Consider the following 20210-nt stretch of genomic DNA (forward strand, 5'->3'; position numbering starts at 1 on the left):
TAGGAGATATATAAACCCTTCTATCCCTTCCATTAGGGAAGCATCCCGAACAACGACTCCTTAACAACGAAGTCGTGGAAAACAAAAGCGGAACAACGCTTTCGTTAACCACGACTTCCTTGTTAAGGGGCCTTAACCACGCATGTGCTTAACCACTTAAGGCACAGAAGAAGGGAGTCGGCTGAGGAGGACGACGCGATCAAGGAGGAGGTAAGTGGGGCTGGGGCTGTTTTAAGAGCGAGGGGTCAGGGCATTTTGAGTTTTAGGGGCAGGGGTGGGGGTTGGGGTATTTTTTGTTTTCAAGGGTGGGTTGGGGTGGGGGGCTCGGGGTGATTAAGGTTTAGGGGCAGCGGAGAGGGGGTCAGGGCATTTTTAGTTTTAGGGGCGGGGTGAGGGCGGGGGTAGGGGTATTTTTACTTTTTGGGAGTGGGGGGTTGGGGTAGTTTAAGTTTTAGGTGCGGGGTGGGGGGATCAGGGTATTTTTTCTGTTTGGGAGTGGGGGTTGGGGTGGTTTAGGTTTGTGGGGTGGGGGGTCGAGTATTTTTAGTTTTAGGGGTGGCTTAGGTTTAGGGACAGGGAAGGGGGTCGAGGTATTTTTAGTTTTAGGGGTGGGGGGTCGGGTGGTTTGGGGGGGCAGTTTTACTTTTAGAGGTGGAGTGGGAGGGTTGGGGTATTTTTAGTATTTGGGGGTGGGGTTGGGGTGGTTTAGGTTTTAGGGGTGGGGTGGGGGGTTGGGGTGCTTTAGGTTTTAAGGGTGGGGGTTGGGGTGGTTCTCCGTTTTAGGGGCGGGGTGAGGGGTTGCTATAATTTTAGGGGTGGGGGATTAGGGTGGTTTTAGGGGTGGGGGCGGGGGGGTCGCGGTAATTTTTAGGGTTGGGGGGGCCAAGGGCGACGCATGCTGGAACCATGCATGCTGTTCACTAATGCCTTTACCAGGAATGACTTTACAACGAAAAATCGTTGTTAAGACATTAGTGGTAAAGGCATTAGTGGTAACAACGAGGTCATTGTTTCGACCTCGTTGTTCCAGCATGCGTGGTTCCAGCATGCGTTGTTCCGACGTATATTCTTTCCATTACTCTCTGCCTTTTGAGCCTTCAAGGAGGGAGAACCTTGTGGTTTTGAAGGGTACCCCACCATTGAAATGAATGGAACTGAAAAAATGTGAAGAACAGCTTTCATGGCAGGTCATGATACTAATCTGTTGGATGCATTTCACTTGTTTGGAAGTCAAATACGAGTTGAAGGATTATTTTATACCTTTCGAATAAATTGTGGTATGTCTGACTTAGGTATATTGTCGATTGTTCTTTTTTGTAATTGACTTTTATGTGTTTTAATATTGTGTATATTCATTAAACAAAACTATTCTGTATGGATAGAATATGTTATCTCTTCATTTTATGCTTTGTTGTACTGCTTTCCCCATGTCCTTGTTTGTCCTTGACATACAACACTCCGATTCTCTATAGTGATGTTCTAAACAATATCTAAGCACCCAAAGGCACTTCTCAAAAGTTCATATTTCAGAATAATGTTCACTTGCTCGTTGACATTTGTAAGACCCCACTCAAACTTCTGTTTTCTCTAAAACTTGCTTGCCCATAACCACCGCACCCCCCACCCCCAGCACTCCCATCGCACCATTGTTTCGGCTGAGTACACTTCAGTGCTGATTGGGAAATCTCAGACTCACACCCCCTGAATTCTACTGAGTAAACTACGCCCTTGAATACCTACGCTGTGCTAGGACACAAACACAATGGTTGGAGACAAAACTAAGTAACAGTAGACCATGTGCAAAGTAAAGTCCCTTTAGTTTTAGAACATCATATAGCAGGAACATAGCACCAGAGCAACAGATCACCTAGGGGCTATTTATGAATCACGAGGAGCATGCACTTTTACCATATCCCCAGTATCATGCAATCGTAATCAACTTCTTACACCCTGAAAGCAAGTTGGGCGGAATGCACTTCCCATATAAGATTTTGCTTTGCTCAGTTATAAGTAGCCCAGTGCTCCTGGATGCAGATTTCAAGCGTTTGGCCCAGTTTTACCTGACAGCCTTTGCCTGACCCGCTATCAGGACATGGGAGGCTGAGCATCCATCTCTCACCCCACTATGCCTACCTTGTCTACACACATCACCACACTGGCTGCCGTTCATTTCTCACCTGCTCGGAGGAGTTGGTAAATGTCTGTTCAAACCCCCACGGAATTAGTAAATCCTGTGCCGTAAGTTATTACCAATACAATAGGATTTAACTTGTAGCAGGTGAATATATGTGGCAAAATACTGGACGGTAATGGACACACATTTATGCACTTGTAATCGCGGCCTTACAACAAGCGTTAAAAAATGGGGGTTAAGCCCATCGTCCAAGAACCATTACAAACTAACAGTATGCAATACAGTGCTCTCAAATGTATATCATCCTTTAGAGACTCCCAGACACAGAGACTATAACAAAAGGCTTTAAAAATGTATGCATCAATAAATGTCCTAAAAATAAAGGTATTTCACATCCTGCAAGAGACGGGGGAGACTTGAAAGTCTCCTGGAAAGTTCTTTCATAACGAGGTTTTTTTCCCCAAAAGTTGTCTTCAGTAAGATATTTGTGCACAGCATAGGGTGCAGTGGGGCCTTTAAGTTTGGAGCATTTGTCCTTCAGAGAGAATGGACAGTCCGTCCTGGCTGCTTTGAAAACTAAACAAGTTTTATTTTAATCAAATGGGTTGGTTAGGGAAGTCAGTGGATCCCACATAAGATATGTGAGATATGATCAAACTTTCCCTTATGGACACTCAAAACTCAAAGCACACTTTGCACCTCAACGTTGGATGGCCACACTGCAGAAAAATAAACTCTAAACCTGGATTAAGAATTTACTGCACAAGACTTCAAAGTTGCTGCCCTCTAGAAATCTGTGTAAACATTTCAATTTTACACCAAAAACTCAGAGAAATACTCCTGTCTTCATATGGTGTCTCTATATACTATAAAGGGTGAAGTGATTGATGTCACTACATCCTTTACTCACCACTGTCCTCAATCATACCTGAAATACTGTGAGCAGAGACTGAGGAAAGTTGTCGAAGGTACTTCGCCTGGTCTGCATCTCATCAAAGTTGAATTTGCCACCAAAAAGTTGCATCCCCAGGAGCGAGAAGATGATGATGAACAAGAAGAGCAGGAGCAGAAGGGAGGCGATGGAGCGTACAGAGTTCAGCAGGGATGCCACCAGGTTGCTCAGGGAGTTCCAGTACCTTTAGTAGGGAGTGGGGTGAAAGAGATTGTGGATGTGGCGAGTAGGTGAAGAATGGTGGAGTGCAGGGTGGTGATGAAAGGTGAGGAGGGGATACAGATCAGAGTGATGGTGAGAAGTAAGGTGGTGGACAGTAAAATAAACAACAGAGAGTGAAGAAGTTATGTGGTTGCGTGGAGAAAAGTGGTGAATCAGGGATGTGGGATAATACAAGGTGATTTGATGAGGAATTAGGTCATCAGGGTGGTTTTGGTTAAACAGTAGTGGTAAGCATCAGAGTAGTGGTGTAGAATGAAGTGATGTGGAGCAAGGAGATGGAAATATTGTGTTGGTGGAAGAGAATGTGTGGTGTAGAAAGTATTATGTGGACGGGCAGTATGGTCGTGGGATAAGAATGGAGGTGTGGAACAGTGTGGGAAAAAGAAGTGGTTAGCAAGGTTGTGGAGGAAATGGTACAGTGATGGTTGGCATTATGGCGAAAGTCACAAGGTTGACAGGTGATGAGGGTAAATAAGATGACCGATTTGAGGGATGTTATTATGTTATTATGTGGCAAGGAAGTGATGGGGAGCAGTGAATCATTGATGATTAGTTTGTGTAGAGTGGCAGTGGATAGAGAGGTGGTGAGCATCGTGTTGGTACAGCACATGTGATGGTGGATGTTGATGTGATAATATGGTACAGGGTTGATGGGGAAAGAGACAGCCATGAATAAATAATAGAGGAAGCTGATTAGTTATTTTACATTTTAACATATCATGATAATGATTTATTGAATGCAAAGTTTAATTAGAACGTAAATAATGGCTATGTAACAGGTTTACGAAGAGCAGCGCAAATTAAAATACGTTAAGATATTTAATTGAGAATGTAGTACACAGAAAAACATCTGAGAAAAGTTTAAAGCAGTAAACCAAAACCAATCAAAGATACAACATCCTAAAGAGGATCTATGTTTAATGGGCCATTAATATTTCATCCATCCATATGTGTGGGTGGCAAATCACACGTCAATTGTGACACCGTCAGGCTGTTCTGAACTTTTAGGTACACATTTTTGCATGTAGTAATATTTTGTTTTGAATTTACCAATATAAATGTAGGCTTATAAATCATGGCATAGGCAGCTAACCAAAATCTAAATGTGTCACACTTGACAGAATTGACTACTGAACAAGTTTGTTTATTTAGGATGTTTCGAAACCTACATACTGAAAGAAGCATTAGACAAGACACACATCACCAAAAGAGTTAAGACAAAACAAAGTGGAAACTCAAACTGTACAGACCTTTCTACTTGATACAAAGACTCTCTGGTCCACCTCTCTCCATTGGAACAGCTCCTTCCCGCATTCAAACCACTCAGCCAGTGCTTGGTTTGACATGTGCTTAACTATCCACAAGTTTCCTTGGAAAGGACAAAGGGCCAGATGTATGAAAGCATTTTGCATTCACAAACGGTGCGAATGCCCGTTTGCGAATGCAAAATGCCATTTCAGAATGTATGAAATACATTCTGAACGCAATTTTAAGGAATCGCTAAAATAGCTATTCCTTAAAATTGCGACCCTCTTTAGAGAGTCGCAAATTGCGACTCTCTAAATTAGAAATCGCAAATAAGGATTCCTTATTTGCGATTTCTTAGCACATGTATGAAGCAATTCCTAAATGCGATTTTGGCATTTAGGAATCGCTAATTACCACCAAGTTGAACTTGGTGGTAACCATGTGCAAAATTTAAAAATGCATTTAAAATGCATTTTTAAATTGTACATGTAAAGCACACATGCCCTTTTGGCATGTGTGCACCTTACATGTCCCCCCCCAAAATGTTGGGGTGCAGCAGAGGGGGCCTTAGCCCCCCAGCACCCTGGGGTTTTGCATTTCCAAAATTGCGATTTCTGGTTCAGAAATCGCAATTTTGGAAATGCAAAAAATTCGCAGATATGGGCCAACAGGCCCATAGCTGCGAATGGGTCTGGTATCGCAATTTGCGATTTGGTAGTAGCATTTGCGATATTTAAGAAATCGCTATTACCGATTCGCAAATGTGATACATGGCACTTTGTGAGTTTGAAATAGCGATTTCAAGTAGTGATGATACATCTGGTTCAAAATACTTTGCTGTAAAAGGCTCGACTCTTCTCAGCATACATCTAACCACATGGCTTCTGGCCCTTACTGAGATTAAGATCCTCCTCAAAATGCATCTCAGGGTTGCCTCAGCTAGTTAATGGTGTGGATTTTGGTTGATGCAATTCGGGGGTTCAGTCATACAAAATCTCAGATCACATCTAAACAACTATACGCTTGTTAGCTAGCTGCCCAACTGCATCAGTTTTGCTCCAATGAGCTTACATCTTCACCCCTGGAGTAGAAGCCAGCACTTCCCACTCTAAAGTACAGTGGCGCACTGAAGCAGTCTTTTGCCATCTACAAGCAGGCTCTAGAATACCACTTAAAGGAACAAAGAAGAAACACTCCTCGACTTGTAGAGAGCTGAGCTCTACTATGCACGGTTGGTTTTCTTTTGAATATATGCATACCATGCTGTCTACATTGTTCTTAGATGAGCAGAATACACTGGTGAAGTTGTTTTCAACAATACATAGAGTTTGGTGGGTGGTCTGCAAACCATCGGGGGCAGAGGCCCAAACGCCAATGGTCCAGCAGTAATGCTTCTGCCAAATTGAACAATCCTACTGGCGTGATGGAGATCTTTTTGTTGAAATTGCTGCCACCAGCATGACAGGAGCACTTTCAACAAAAACTTAATTTTGGCCAATCGCCATGTTGCACTGTCATTTTTCTATTTTGCAGAAACAAATCTTAAAGCCAGGGATTGTTTTGTACAAAACAATACAGTGACCCATTTAATGGCACATGTGGGAGGGAGATGCCACTGCTACTTCATGTTCTAGTTTGTTACTGCCATGGTTAACAGCGTAGTTGCAAACTGTGAAATAAATCAATGGAAGGCCGGCGCTAAAGAGGGCGGGGATTTGAAATGCTTTCTAGTATGTGATTCTGCTGAGGATGAGCTGCTATCCTGGCTGAACTTCTTTTTGCCAGAGGAGCCAATGGACACTCAGCTGACATAAGTCAAGCACTTCCTCCATCTCTAAATGTGGCAGGGAAATCACAATTGGCAGACGAAGCAGTGTCTAATTTTGGGTGTAAATCACACATCTACAAACCCCTTAATTGGGGAAACCATATCATGATACAGGAGCAGTTAATCTGTTTACTCAAATCCCAAGTAGAAAGGCCAGTTAAACGTCACTTTTTTTTTTTAAAGATATTGCTGTATGATAAAGAGGATTATTTAGGGTTCATTGGAGCAGAAACTCTGCCATGAATTGGCAGTACACTGCTACATGAAACCTGTGTTCCGACACTCTAGAGGTGGGTAAAGCTCTCGATTTTCAATGACTGAATTTGCTGTCAGAAACCTTTGGCCCACCAGTTCATCCTTATCAGGTACCCAGGTCACAGTAGTAGATGGTCCACCCAATTCAGGGTGGAGCATGGGCCAATGATTTTTAGGGCGAGCCTAGGCAGCGCACATTTGCTGTCTCTGCGAGACATGTTATGTTCAGTATAGGGGCTTAAGCCTCGCACACTCTTGCCATTCGTTTTTTTTGTTGTGCTTGTCTTCAATGCTTCACTTTTATTGATGCATTGTGCTAAATGTCTTCCATTACGCGTTAAGGCCTGGCCCAGGGAGTATTCACTAAGAGAACATTTTTGTTGGCCATCACACTTCGTCACGCCTCCTCCAGCGTGGGATGGCCCTGCCTCCCTCCTCCCATCTGGTTTCAGTTTTCTCTTTAATCCGAGCCGAGTTCCTTTCTCCTCGCCACTGGGCACCATGCTTCATGTTCGATGGTATGTGTTTTTTTAACTGTTCAGCCTTGTGTTTTGTCTTATATCTCTCCTTCGAGCTCATGGCAGCCGTGGCACTTTGAATCGGCTTGTTGTGTCAATTGTTTTACTTTTCATTTTCAATTTATGTGGCAAGAATGCTTTACGCCCATAGGGAATTATTACAATGACTTGGGCAAGATAAAAAAAAAACAGCAGCTTGAAGCCTTTCTCTGTGATTTCAGTTTCTTTATAAATGTTTAGCTATTGCCAGTCACAATCTCATTCACAAGGCACATGAACTGCACGTTTCTTTTATAGTCAAGTGAGGCGCATGTGTTTGTTTTTCATTATGGTGAGGCACAGAGAAGAGCGTGAGCTTTCAACAGTTTCTTGGGCCTGGCACAACTTTTCTTGCTCTGACTCTGGCACACACTGTAATTGCGCTTTGCAATCATAGAACATCTCAAAGTATACTTGAGGTTACATCTTCTGCTTTTGCAACACATTGAAAGTGTTAAAACGTGTAATGAACCCGGGGTCTGTGTTTGATACGAGTTTGTTGGCTATTCCCTTCACTTGTTGCTTATTACTGCTAAAATGCAAACATCGTGCATTTTTCTTTTTATAAGAGCAGAGTGATGGGTTTTTTTTTCGGGTGCGTACGATTGCTTGGGCTTTTTCTGAAAAATAAATGTGTCCTATTTAAAACAGTTTTTACAAACTTTCTTCAATTAATTTAGTTTTTGTCAGTGTGCTTTTTATTTACTGTGTGCTTTCCCATTAGCCTGTGTTTTAATTTGTCCTTTGAGCACACATTTGGAATGATTTTTACTGAAGTTTTACTACCAAACACATGGCTTTCTTTCCAACCTTACTAATGATTTGGAAGCAGCAGTATATTTAGGTAAACAGGAATTATGCAGCTGCTGTAGTACAATTTACTTAAGCAAAAATGCACTTTTTAATGTTATTTATCTTGAGTGCGCTTTTCAGTCAGCCCGTGTTTTTATTTCTCTTTGGTGCGAAAAATGTACCCATGCTTTTTCATTATAATAAATCAGTATTTTGTAAAATAAATTCTACAATAATTTATTTTCCAGTTGCGTGCACTAATGATTTATTAAAATTAATGTATTGTAAACAATAATGTCTAACAACTTAACCAACATTATATTAATAAAAATGCGCAAATAAATACTTAAATGCTATAAAAGTATAAAAAGAAAAAATTGACAATTGTTGATACAGAAATTAAATATTAATCTATAAAAAAACTATAAAGAAACTGTCTTAACTAAATCTTAAATATATACATACCTACAGTATAATTCAAAAAAGGTGCGACCTATTGGCTTTGCTAATGCTTGTTCCTGCCTGGGACCTGTATGCAAGTCATGGCAGGCCTGGTTAGTAAAAAAGCGGAACATCTTTGGTGTGCAGTGAGAAAACTCCCTGCATGTCAGGGACAACTGTTTTCGCCACTTTAGGAGTTTGTTTATGAAAAGGAAAAAAGAATGCCAGCAGGCTGCAAAAACATGTCATTCCTCTCACACTGAGCTGTGCAGAAAGTGCATCTGCTGCACTGGCGGATAAACTTTGGGCAAAGAGATACCCACCAGGAAAGTAGGGGGGGTCTCTAAATGTAGTGGTAAGCATTCTGCTGGAGAACAGAAAGTAGCGGCACACCCAGTGGTCTAATGGGCCGCCTGCCGGCCTCTATATGAGGGCCACATTCTTTGCTTTTTGTGGTTTTAGAGTATAGCTGTATATCGCCAGTGTAGATGTGAATCAGTATGTCAGTACATGCAAGAAATCCATGTATGTGCCACATGACTTTATTATACAGTGTGGCAAACAGGGTAGACCTCGCATTAAGACGCATATCGCTATGCTCTTCAAAGACTTGAAGTCGTGTTGCCTCATTAGTGAGCCCATCAGGATGGATATGATTCTCCACATACTGTTTCGGTATCCACAATTGAGTTTTTCAGCTCAGTGAGGACGATTTTACAGTCAATCACATCAAACATCTCCGGGAGGTTGAAGGGGACTCGCCTGGCTCCACTTTCTTCACTTGCTTTGGCAAACAGCTCTTCTTTAGCATCTATGAGCCCGTATCATCACTGCCACTAATTGGCACACTTGTTAACAAGCCTCTGCAGGCAGTCCAAGTAGTTGGTTGGCATGGAGACAGAAAATCCATTGCTTGGATGCAAAACAAGGTCACAGCACTGAAGGAGGCCAGTCACACTGGTTGTTGAGTATGAATAGAGGTGTAGTCCTCGCAAACCCTCAGAATACAACACTAATGAAGAGACATAAAGATGCAAAAAAGCTATCAAACTACACAGTATAAAATGCGATGTAACACAGCCCCTCCTTTTAAAGTAAACAACTGTAAATGACAATCACAACCGATTACTATTTATTTATTCACCCGCTTGTGGATTTTCTTGGAGGATTGAGATATGCCAGAACTGTGTCTAAAACCCTTCATACCTCTCCATCTCATACTCACATGGCCCAGAATGCTTCCTGTCACCATCCTCCTCAATAGCCTCTTCCGAACTTTAACTGTCCCACCTTTGCTACAAATACCACCTATGTCCCTTTAAAGGGTGTCCCAATTGCACCTTCTCAGCTTCACTGAACAACCTTTGCATTGTTATCAAACAACTTCCTCTTGTGTTCCTTCCTGCTCTCATCCACAGGTTCTCCAGAATATTGAACACAACTACTGAACTTGTTGGTCTTGGTGAGGCAGATCTCCACTGTTACTCCCAGAGGGAAACCTTGCTTAAATTCCACACGTCATTATCACACAACTTTGCAGAGACCGGGTACTTTGCAGAAAGTCTATATTTTGCTCATTTGTGTCCACGACAGTCCCTTCTTCACCATTATGCTCTGACTTACTTCAATGTTCATCTGCCTTGGCCTTGCCTTACTTCTTGATAGTGTTGTTTGTAATGTTCACAGTACTCAGTATTCATCGGTGACCATAGATGTAGGTGTTCTTCATCTCATGAGGTAAACCAGAGACAAGTGTTTTCAGTAATCCCTCGTTCTACTTCTACTTTCACCTAAGAACCTGATGCAAAGTACTTGTCATAACTCTGTTAAAACGCTTCTCTATTTGGTGACCTTCACAATGATGCAACAACAACTGTTGATTTTCAATTTCTATTTCTAGCTCTTGCACAAACTCATTCATCCTTCTAAACACAACTTCACTAGGTTATCGCTAATTTTACATGCATGAACATCTTCTCTCTGAAGACTGCTTTACAAGAAGCTGAGGGCACTGTCAGTGTTCACTGAATATGCCGTCTGACCTGGCCATTTACTGCAGTAATCATTTAAACATTAACTTTTATGTTGGTTAATTTGATTTGTACGGAGCTCCCTCACCACCAGTGGTGTTTCTTGATGGTCAATACCCACTTAGCCACATTCCCTTCCACATGCAAAGGACCCCGCATGTCAACTGCCATTTTAAATGTGGATACCCATGCAAGGTACAGTACTAACATCTTTTTTTCTATTGGCCTATTTATAGGGAGAATTTATCAGAGTAGCAACAACGTAGGGACATTAATGGGGACTTGCACAATGGCACTGCATATATATAATTGCCTTTGATAGGCACAGGCATATTAGGTGATTTGCTCAAAACTTCGTGATTTTCAGTCAAGTGTGAGACCCAGGTTACATTGTTAGTAGCTTCACCACTATAACACTCTCCTCCCCATCTTTTGGGAGATGTCACCTTCCTCACATATATCAACATTATTTCACAAAATGTTCTAATTGCATATCTTTCCAAAATGTCACTAGGTACATGCTGGTAATTTCAGCGATACATAAATGCTAATCATGGTGGATTAACAATTCTCACTCTAAAGGAAATAGGTGGAACTGCCCATCTGATCTAAGTAACTCTGATCAAATCCCCCAACACACATTAGTCCAGCAACCTGTTCTTCTTAGGCAAACCGCTCAGTATTTACTCCATAACTTCCATGACCACCTTCTCCTCATTTCAATAATCAGTCCCTCTTCATGTCATCACACTCGGCACACTTGCAGTGTAATTTTGGTTCCACCCTTAACGTCACAACTTCAACCTATACCTATATTCAACCAGATCTCCTTTGGACTTTGAGAGGTACAGAGCCGAATTTCCCCACTCATTCTGTCCCTTTTGCCAAAGTGTGGATTTGGCTAACACTTTTGATTTATAAGAAAACTCTTGATTAAGCTTCTGAATGCTGACACCTTCCAAATATGTGTGAGCATAATTCCTTTTTCTTCCTAGCATTTGCCTGATTTTGAGATTTTTCCCTAGACTTAGAAAGTCTGATTAATTTAGGTCCTAAGCTAGATGACTCTACACATTATCCATGTTTAGGAGAGAGGATCAAAGATTGTTCTCTCAATACTAAATGTTATTATTAATTTTCTGTACTTCTGTAACTGAACTTCTTGTATGCCTTAGGCTGATGCCCCTAAACATCTTCAGAAGGTTTGGCTAACCTGTTGTGATAGTGTATCTTTATAGCATGTTTTTGAGACTGATTTACTTAACTTAACTGTTAACTTGTAATAAAACTCCTTAATTTAAATTTTTTATTCCTTGTCCTCATCGTGTAGTCAAATGTGTTACATCATTAATTGGAAACTACTGTGATTAATGCTAACTCCCTTAACCTTTTGATTCGACAAGAAAGATCCATCAGATAGCTGAATTTGGGAAGGTGAGAGCGAGAAGGACCCAACGCTCCATCATGTCACCATCCATGGCTAATTAAACATCATCCAATGGCACAATGAGGACTGTCTCCATGCTAAGCGCTGGAAGGAATCATAATTTGCCTAGATCCATTATACCTGCTCGCCAAGAAAAGAGATAATTGTTTATTTTTTTCCAAGCATTTTGGCTTGCATTGGAAGAAGCGAGATTGGATGGTATGCTTTCCAGGTATTTTTAACAAGGTTATGAGTGTAGCTTGTTTAAGATAGATGGAAACTGGCTTTTGTGAGGTTAAGGCAGAAGATATGTGCTACCATAGCAGCCAGTGATCTGGATTGAAGAGGAGCATGATTTAAAGACACACAATATGAAATTACTTTCTTTTCAGACAAATGAGTGAAGCAGTCAGGAAAGGGCATGTAAAAGCCTGGGAGAACCAGGATGGGAGGGAAAAGAGCATATATTATCGATTTTAGAGGTCAAATAAATGGAAAGTTTGTCATGTAGAGCTTTAGCAGAGGCTATAGTTTTTTTTGCAGCTAGGGTCACACACTGCACAAGAAATTAGATGGATGGCATTAGTGGCAACACAGATTTCCTCTTGGTGATAGCAACAGTGGGCTGACAGATGAACTTTTCATAGCTCCCTAGTTCAGACATATAAGTAGCTTTCGTAGAGAGGTCATAACCTTCATGCCTTAAACAGTTTTTCCTTTTATAAGTGTCTTTCATGGCACCAAGCTCAGAAGAGAACCATGGACCCGAAGATCGAGATCTTTTACAATTAGTGGTTTTCTAGGGGGCATACTTCATGTATTGCAGTCAGAGGCCCATCGTAGGATTGGGCAGTAACAATAATGATGTCATCCACCAGGATGGGGAAAGTAGAAAATAGTTTAGTGACTAGGTTTGTGACCAATAGTGTAGATCATGGCAGAAAGGTTGAAGTTGAAATGAGAGAAGAGACTAAGTGATAGTGAATGAGGATTATAGGAAAATGGCAAAGCGGTTGGTCCAAGGCTAGAGAATGATGGTAAATCCTAGAGACCAGCAAAAAGGGAAAGGAGAAGAGAAGATAAAAAACATGACATGCAAAATATGCGGGAGCCTGAGGGTGGTGGTAGACCAGTTGGTCAACTCAAACATTAAAACCACCTAGAAGGAGTACATTAGAGGTGGAAACCAAGAAACTGGCAGATCGTTTAATCAAACTGTGAATCTGCTCCAAGAAGGCAGTGCTGGAGATAAAATAGGTTACAACAACGAAGGGAGACCAAGATGGAAATAGTCATCATTTATTTCCCTCACTGCCCTCACACACCATTCAGTATGCTCGACTTTTCATACTTCAGCTTTAGGTTCCTGCAACTGAGGCATAACGTGCACTTCCAAAACTGAACTGCAAGTCTGCATGATTTGGTCACAAATTCAATTGGGAATGAATCCTTGAATCCGACAGGTCACCGCCATAGTTTTTAAAAACACATCAAAATCTGCACATCACTGCCAGAGTTTCTAACCGTAACACAAAATTATCAAGTCCTTCATGTTTACCTTTATTTATCAAGCAAAGCCTATGTCTGTCCATTGCTATACTCAACATAGTGAAAATCTAAAATAGCTGTGGCACCTGATACTGAATGATGTTATCAACATGACCCTGGTGCTCCAACTTTACAAGCTCTCTGACAATTCTTTGCCTCTCTCCACCCAAATAATGCAGGATCTATAGGGATTCAATCCGTTTAACGCCCCTCTGCCGGGTTGTAAAGTCCCAGGTGTGCTGGTTAGTCAGTCATTCCACCCCAGAAAGCTCCAGTGCCCATCATTCCACTAATGGGGTGCAATGTAGAGCCGACTGTAGAAACCGCTGTCCGTATAGTTTCAGACAAAACCCTGGGTCAAGCTGTGAGTAGTGTGCATTTTGAACAAACTTATGGGTCAGGCTGAGGACAGTGTGCACTTTGCACTGACTCAGAAGTGTCACTGCCCCTGCAACTGAATGATGAACGCTTAGGTTGCCCGAAACTCGGAATGGCAGTACAGCTGAGGGTTCTGGTCTTATGCGCCCATTTCATATCATGGCAGCAAGGCCCCAAGAGAAGAACCAGAGGTGCAGGTATGAAGCTAGAAGCTCAGGATTCAGCACAGATGTCTTGGTTTAGAGGCAGAAAGTTGACATGGCCACCACTAGTCCTTGAGTATTGCTACAACACGCTAGGCAGGTTTCCCCATCCTTTTCCAAATGAAGAGAAGGATGGAGTGAATTGGTTAGTATGGGGATTCTGAGCTGCCCAGTTGCCTGGAGCATCTCATTACAGCCTTTCCTTCTTTCTGACAGAGAGCATTGCCTTAGGGTTTGGGGTGCTGCCAACTTAATGTTTGATTTAATTAAATATATATGAAAACACCTATAGATGTCGGCCTTTATTCGGCATGAACGGCAGACTAATTTATAAAACAGCCATTGTTACGGAGAAACTTAAGAGAAAATGCTAACTTGATTGCTAAAACTGGCACTGAGCCCTAACTGCACTAAAGACCTATGATGCCTGTTGCTTACCTTGCCTCAACAATAAGATCTATAAATCAGCCTGTACACAGCATAGCACCCTCAACTGAGTTGGTGTGCCATTCTGTTTAAACACAGTTGAAAAAGTTGTTTCTTTAGTCCTTTAAAATGAGAATTTGGACATGGGCCCAAATTTGTTCCACTGGGCCTATGTCATCATTTCGAGAAGCGGCTTTTTGAGCAAGAGCATTAATATGGAATAACACGGTGCAGTGTTATCCTTGCATTTAATCGCTTGAGTCACAGGGCAAACATTTGTGCCTTCAGCATGGCTACGTTTGGAAATTATGCCATTACACTTGTGGCCCCACTAGATCCTGAAGAGCCAGTCAATACTCAATTACACACTTGAGCGGCACAGCCCGGAAGTGGAGGGTGGCGCCTCTGAATTGAGCTAAGCTAAGAACAGCCAGGCAGTTACCTAAGATGACTGCAAATTTAAACACAGGCAGCTGTTTACTGGTCCCTCATCCCATTTTATGCACGCAGATTTGGCAGCCATTACTGCAAGCCAGCCGTAAACCTTGCGCGTTGCGCACCATGCCGGTATTTTTAGTTTCACTTGTTAGCACTGTGCCCTGAGTTTGTTTCTCAATGTCTCTGGGTGAATTAATTTCACAAAATTACTTGATAGGAAATATCATCAAACACAACTTATGACCGATGCTCAGAAACACTGTGTAAATTAATTAACCTATTAATACACCCTCCTCTAAAATGTCCCCTTTCTCCAAGCAGGTAGGTGTAGAAAACAACAGGAAGTTACGCCTCTTTCACTGATACCTCAGTCCAGTGGTTCCCAACCTGTGGTCCGGGGACCCCTGGGGGTCCGCAAAGCCTACTCAGGGGGTCCGTGAGAGCCTAGAAAATGAAAAAATATTAACATATATTGACAAATTAGGTCCCCAGCTTCCAGCAATGACTCAGGCGGGGGTCCCCGGATTCCAATGATGATTCAGTGGGGGTCCCTGGGTTCCATTAATGTTAAAGTGGGGGTCCACAGAAATCAAAAGGTTGGGAACCACTGCCTCAGTCCATAGTCCCGTCCCGAATTCGGACTACTGAATGTTGTCAACTGCTCCTCTAAGGCAGCACGTAAAAACTCCCATTTGGTAGTGTGTGCGAACACCGGGCCTGATTTTGCGGCTGGCGGGTTACTCCGTCACAAGTGTGACGGATATGCTGTCCGCCACATTACAAGCGCATTTGGATATAATGCATTTTAATATGGTGGACGGGATATCCGTCACGTTTGAGATGGAGTGACCCTCCACCGAACTCTAAACCAGGCCCATAGACTGAGAACTCGTACTAGAAAACTAGCTCAGACCATCTACTGGTAATATATTTGCAATGCATGCATATTATTATAAAAACAAAATGTGGCTATTCATCTAAAACCACTATTGAAGACCTGCCCCCAAATACGCTAGTACTAGGGCTATAAAAACAATTTAACACACTTTTCATGATAGGGGAATTTGAGTTTAGATCAAAATTGGTGTTTGGTGTTTTTCAGTCTATCCGCCTGATTGCGTGTCAGGCAAAACTTGAAAGGGGGAGTCAAACGGGGGTTTTGAAAACACATGGTAAGCAGAATTACTAGAAGGTAAGGTATTTACTGTGTGAAATACTTACCTCTCATTATGCCAAAGGAATGAGAAATGACCTGCAGATGCAATATTTATTGCAAAATTGTATGCATAAATGTCTGTTTTACGGACGTTTGCCAGCGTTTGCTACTTTGTAATTCTGTCTTAGAGCAAACTCTGGTCTGCCAAGGGATCTGGAATTGCAGTCAGACATGCATTCAGGCCCTGTGTTGTTTGAAAATTATGGGGCATATTTACTGGAAACTGGTGCATCGTCCCGATGCGCCACTTTTCTTGTGTCCCTCTACCCTGACCTAACGACACCATGGTTGCACCGTATTTATAATACAGCGCATCATGGTGGTCGTTAGCACAATAGCGTAAATATTTTTTGCGCTGTTGTGGCGCTTTGCTTCACTAGCATCAAAAGTTTTGAAGCTAGTGCAGCAAAGCACAGGGAGGCCCATAGGTTCCTATGGGTGCGTCATTTTAACGCCTGCTAATGACGGGAAAAATGGTGCAGTGAAATGTTGTAAATTCCACTGTGCCATTTTTTCAGGCCTCCCTGCATGGGAACGTCCCCCGTGCATACATTATGCCTGGTTCAGACATAATGTGGCGCAAGGGGCTACAAAGTGGCGGAATGCATGCATTGCGTGACTTTGTGAATATTGCGTGGGGAATGGCCTACTTAGAGCCACCTAAGTGTAAAAAAAATTATGTTTTTATACAGTTAAATATTCACTTGTAGGGCACAATATCAGTGCCTAGTCTACATGGGTTGAAAGCATAAAATTGCTTTCTCGAAAACATAATCCTGATACCCAAACATAATGTAACATACTGTAAATCTATTAATGATCTGTGCGTGAAGAAAACATTTTTACATTTCTAATAACTCTTGGTATTATGTTGCTTCCACAAAGTCAGACACTTGCTATGGGGCTTTTGTGCTAATTTTGGTGAATTATCTTGTGCCCGCCAGGGACATATTAACACTTGTGATGTCAGGCGGCAATGGTCTCATGTACATACTAACAGTGCTTTTTAACACCAGGACACCCTTAGGCTACAAGTGTGACCTGTACAAGGAAGAGTGGGTTTATTTAGCACAAGGACTTGTGGGCTGAGCTGGCTATACACATCTCAGAGGAGGTGACCCAGGTGCTTAAAATGAAACTCATGACAAGGGCTCGTTAAAAGGCAGATGGGATCCTTAGTATTCCATAGATTTGTTTTTAAGATACATCACTAAAGTGGTATGCTTAGAGGGGTTTACGTGTAAGATGTAGCCTGAGACAGGGGTGAACGCTTAAGCTGATGTATCCGCAAGCACCAGAGCTCTCCAAAATTGACATCTCTTTTCATATGATTTTTGAAACACTATGCTCTGCAAACATTGGTGAATCAGGCTTTAACATTGTGGAGACTTCGCTACGCTAGAGTACGTGGGTGTGACTACACACAACATCTCAGGTTAGTATATGGCCGTGAGAGTGTGCTGATCCTGCCATAGTCAATGAGGACTAGGAGAGAAAGAAGTCATTACTTCCTTCAGTGATGTCGAGGACCTGCCACGCGTGCGGCTGAAGACCGCTAGGAGGGAGCATGGCTGCAGATAAGGGGCTGTCATGAGGCTACTGCATGAGTGTTCTAGGGAAATGCTTTGCATCAGTCAGTGCCAGAGAAAAGGTGCAAGAGAGAGTAGTGGAAGAGACATGTAGGGCGGTCCCTGTGGCATGGACTTCGGCCCTATGCAGTCACGTGTTGTTGTTGAGCTGAGTCATAATTCCCTATGGCGGAGGGGGCATGACGAGCGTTGGAACAGCCTTTCTGTGAAACAGGATTGGCCAGCATTAAACTGAAGATAGGAAACTGCCCTGGTCTTCTCACTGTTTTTGCAACTCCAGTTATGTTAGGAAGAAATAGGTACAAAAGGGAATCTGGATTCAGCAAAGTCCTGTGAGGTTGCAACTAGGTGACACATGGCAGGTCAGCCTCATAAGAAATCTAATCCAGCCTCCAGGTGCATGGGACTTTGCATATATGGGATACTCTCCACGTCCCAGATGGTGGGGTCTGCCGGACCTTGCACTCATCCAGGCACAGAGCCAATGATCCCCACAGCTGGATAATGCGAGTGCTTGGTTATTTACAGCGATCCTGACAGACACTCTGGAGATTCGAACACTTTGCCAGCAGCGTTACTGTTTTTTCTAGTAAACCATTCATTTAACACCTCGATTTTCAAACAGAGCCCTCCCGGAATTACATTGTTGGTTAAATATGGTGTGAGGTCTGTTGCGAGACTGTTCACAGTAGTGCTGAGTAGCTGCACTAAGTAGAGCTTTGTAGGGGCAGTAAGCTTGAATCAAATAAGACAACAGAAGTTCTCGACCTAATGCTGACTGCAAAGAGGCTTAACGCATGCATCCTGACCATGGCACCACTCTAATGATCCATCAGATACGTGACATGAAGTATTAGGCCACACAGGTCACGGAGAACCTGTGGTCGCCAATACAGCTTCCATGTTGCGCTCTGCAGGGTATAGCTATCTCCCTAAAGTGGAGACCTGTCCCTGGGTGGACAGCTGTCACATTATCATGGGAAAGCAGCAGCAAACAAGGACGAAAAAGCAGGCTTTAAGAAATAGTCATGCCTTGTAGTGCATTGCTTAGGGCCTTAGCTTATGTCCACAGCAATCTAGTTTTAGATTCTGCACGTACCGTTGAGCGTTTCCTGGAAGAACATCATTATTTTATATAAAAAGGTCAAGAGTTAAAAGTCTGCAAGCACAATAGACATAAAAGTAGCAGAGGCATCCATATGCTCTCTCTGTGGCGTCTGGGGAATGGTAAGGCCCACTGAAGGTCATGATAAATGTTCTATTCTCCACATTGGTTGACCTTGTATGCGATGTGTGTCTAAGAGGGGATACAACCACACAGCCATTCACTTCACTAAGCTGTAGGCAAACTCTTTTGAGTGCTGTTGTTTTCATTTTTGGCAGGACAGAAAAAGAAAGAACAATTTTACTAGTTATAGTTAGGTGATCGGATGTATAGATCCAAATGTGGTACTTAAGGGCAGCTGATCGGGAACATCATCAGGGTTTTTATTAAAGAAGTTAACGGTTTTGTATGGGCTGGGGAAGAGTTAGGGAGCCATGTCATGTTTCATAAAAAGTAGGAAGAAGCACACTAGGTCAATTATGGATGAAAAGACTAACGGGCCAAAAAAGCATTTAAGTTGTAAAGGGGATCATTAAAGCAGGGATAGTGTTGTTAGATGAAGGAGGTGGCGAGATTACATCGATGACTGTGGGGCTTTAATGTTGGAAAAATAGGGTAATATAGTTTTTGAAGTATTTATTAGTTTGACATTTTAGACTGAAACTGATAAAACAAATAGGCTAGGATGTGACGCTGAATTCCAACAGTTCACAGATTCTCTGGTCCCAGCAGCAGAGATGCTCAAGGTTTTACTTATCTTACGTAAACAACTGTTGCTGTCCTATTAGTTCTGTGCATCTGAAATGTGTAGGCCTGCTTTTCACACTGTAAAGGCATCACCAGAATGTAGAGAGAGCCTGGTGTAAGGAGAAAGAGGCACCTGGTGTGGCATACTTTGAGAAATTGTGGATCTTTGGTGGGATCAAGCGGGTGACTTTCTAGAGCCACAATGTTAGCCAAAATATTCAGTCTACATGGAGCGCACTTGGGGACTTTCCTAAAGCGTGTGCCTTGTGGTATTATAGCAGCCTAAGTGCCATACAAGCAGTTCCCCGGGATACAAAGAGTTAATTAAATCTAGCTGAGAGATTTTGCATACATCAAGCCAGCAATGTTTGTGCTTTCACTGAGGCAGTATGTTATTCCTCTTGAAACAAGCCAAAGGTGCCTAGGGCTCTATTTACACAGATGAAAATCCATGCTAATCTTATACGGCAGTACTGCAATGGGAATTAGTGCCGCTCTAAGATATGATAAACATTTTATAACACTGGCGCTGGTACAGAGCCGGCAGCGGTATTCATGTGCGGGCTACGGTTATGAGAGTATTGTTCCTCTCACTCAGCATCCAAGACTGATAATAATTATATTATGAGGTGATGGTATTGGAAAGAAAAGCAGTTTCTGCTTGAAATCAGTCCA

General features: G+C 42.4%; 1 protein-coding gene across 1 annotated transcript in view; it reads right to left on the bottom strand.

Moving 5' to 3' along the window:
• CACNA1C (calcium voltage-gated channel subunit alpha1 C) overlaps positions 1–20210 on the bottom strand; it is a 1395795-nt gene that overhangs the window by 330405 nt on the left and 1045180 nt on the right. The window contains exon 14 of the mRNA XM_069228081.1: positions 3063–3270. Coding sequence (XP_069084182.1) covers positions 3063–3270 — 208 coding nt within the window. The remainder of the gene's footprint in view (positions 1–3062; positions 3271–20210) is intronic.

This window comes from Pleurodeles waltl, chromosome 4_1 (genome assembly GCF_031143425.1).
Source record: "Pleurodeles waltl isolate 20211129_DDA chromosome 4_1, aPleWal1.hap1.20221129, whole genome shotgun sequence".
Lineage (NCBI taxonomy): Eukaryota > Metazoa > Chordata > Amphibia > Caudata > Salamandridae > Pleurodeles > Pleurodeles waltl.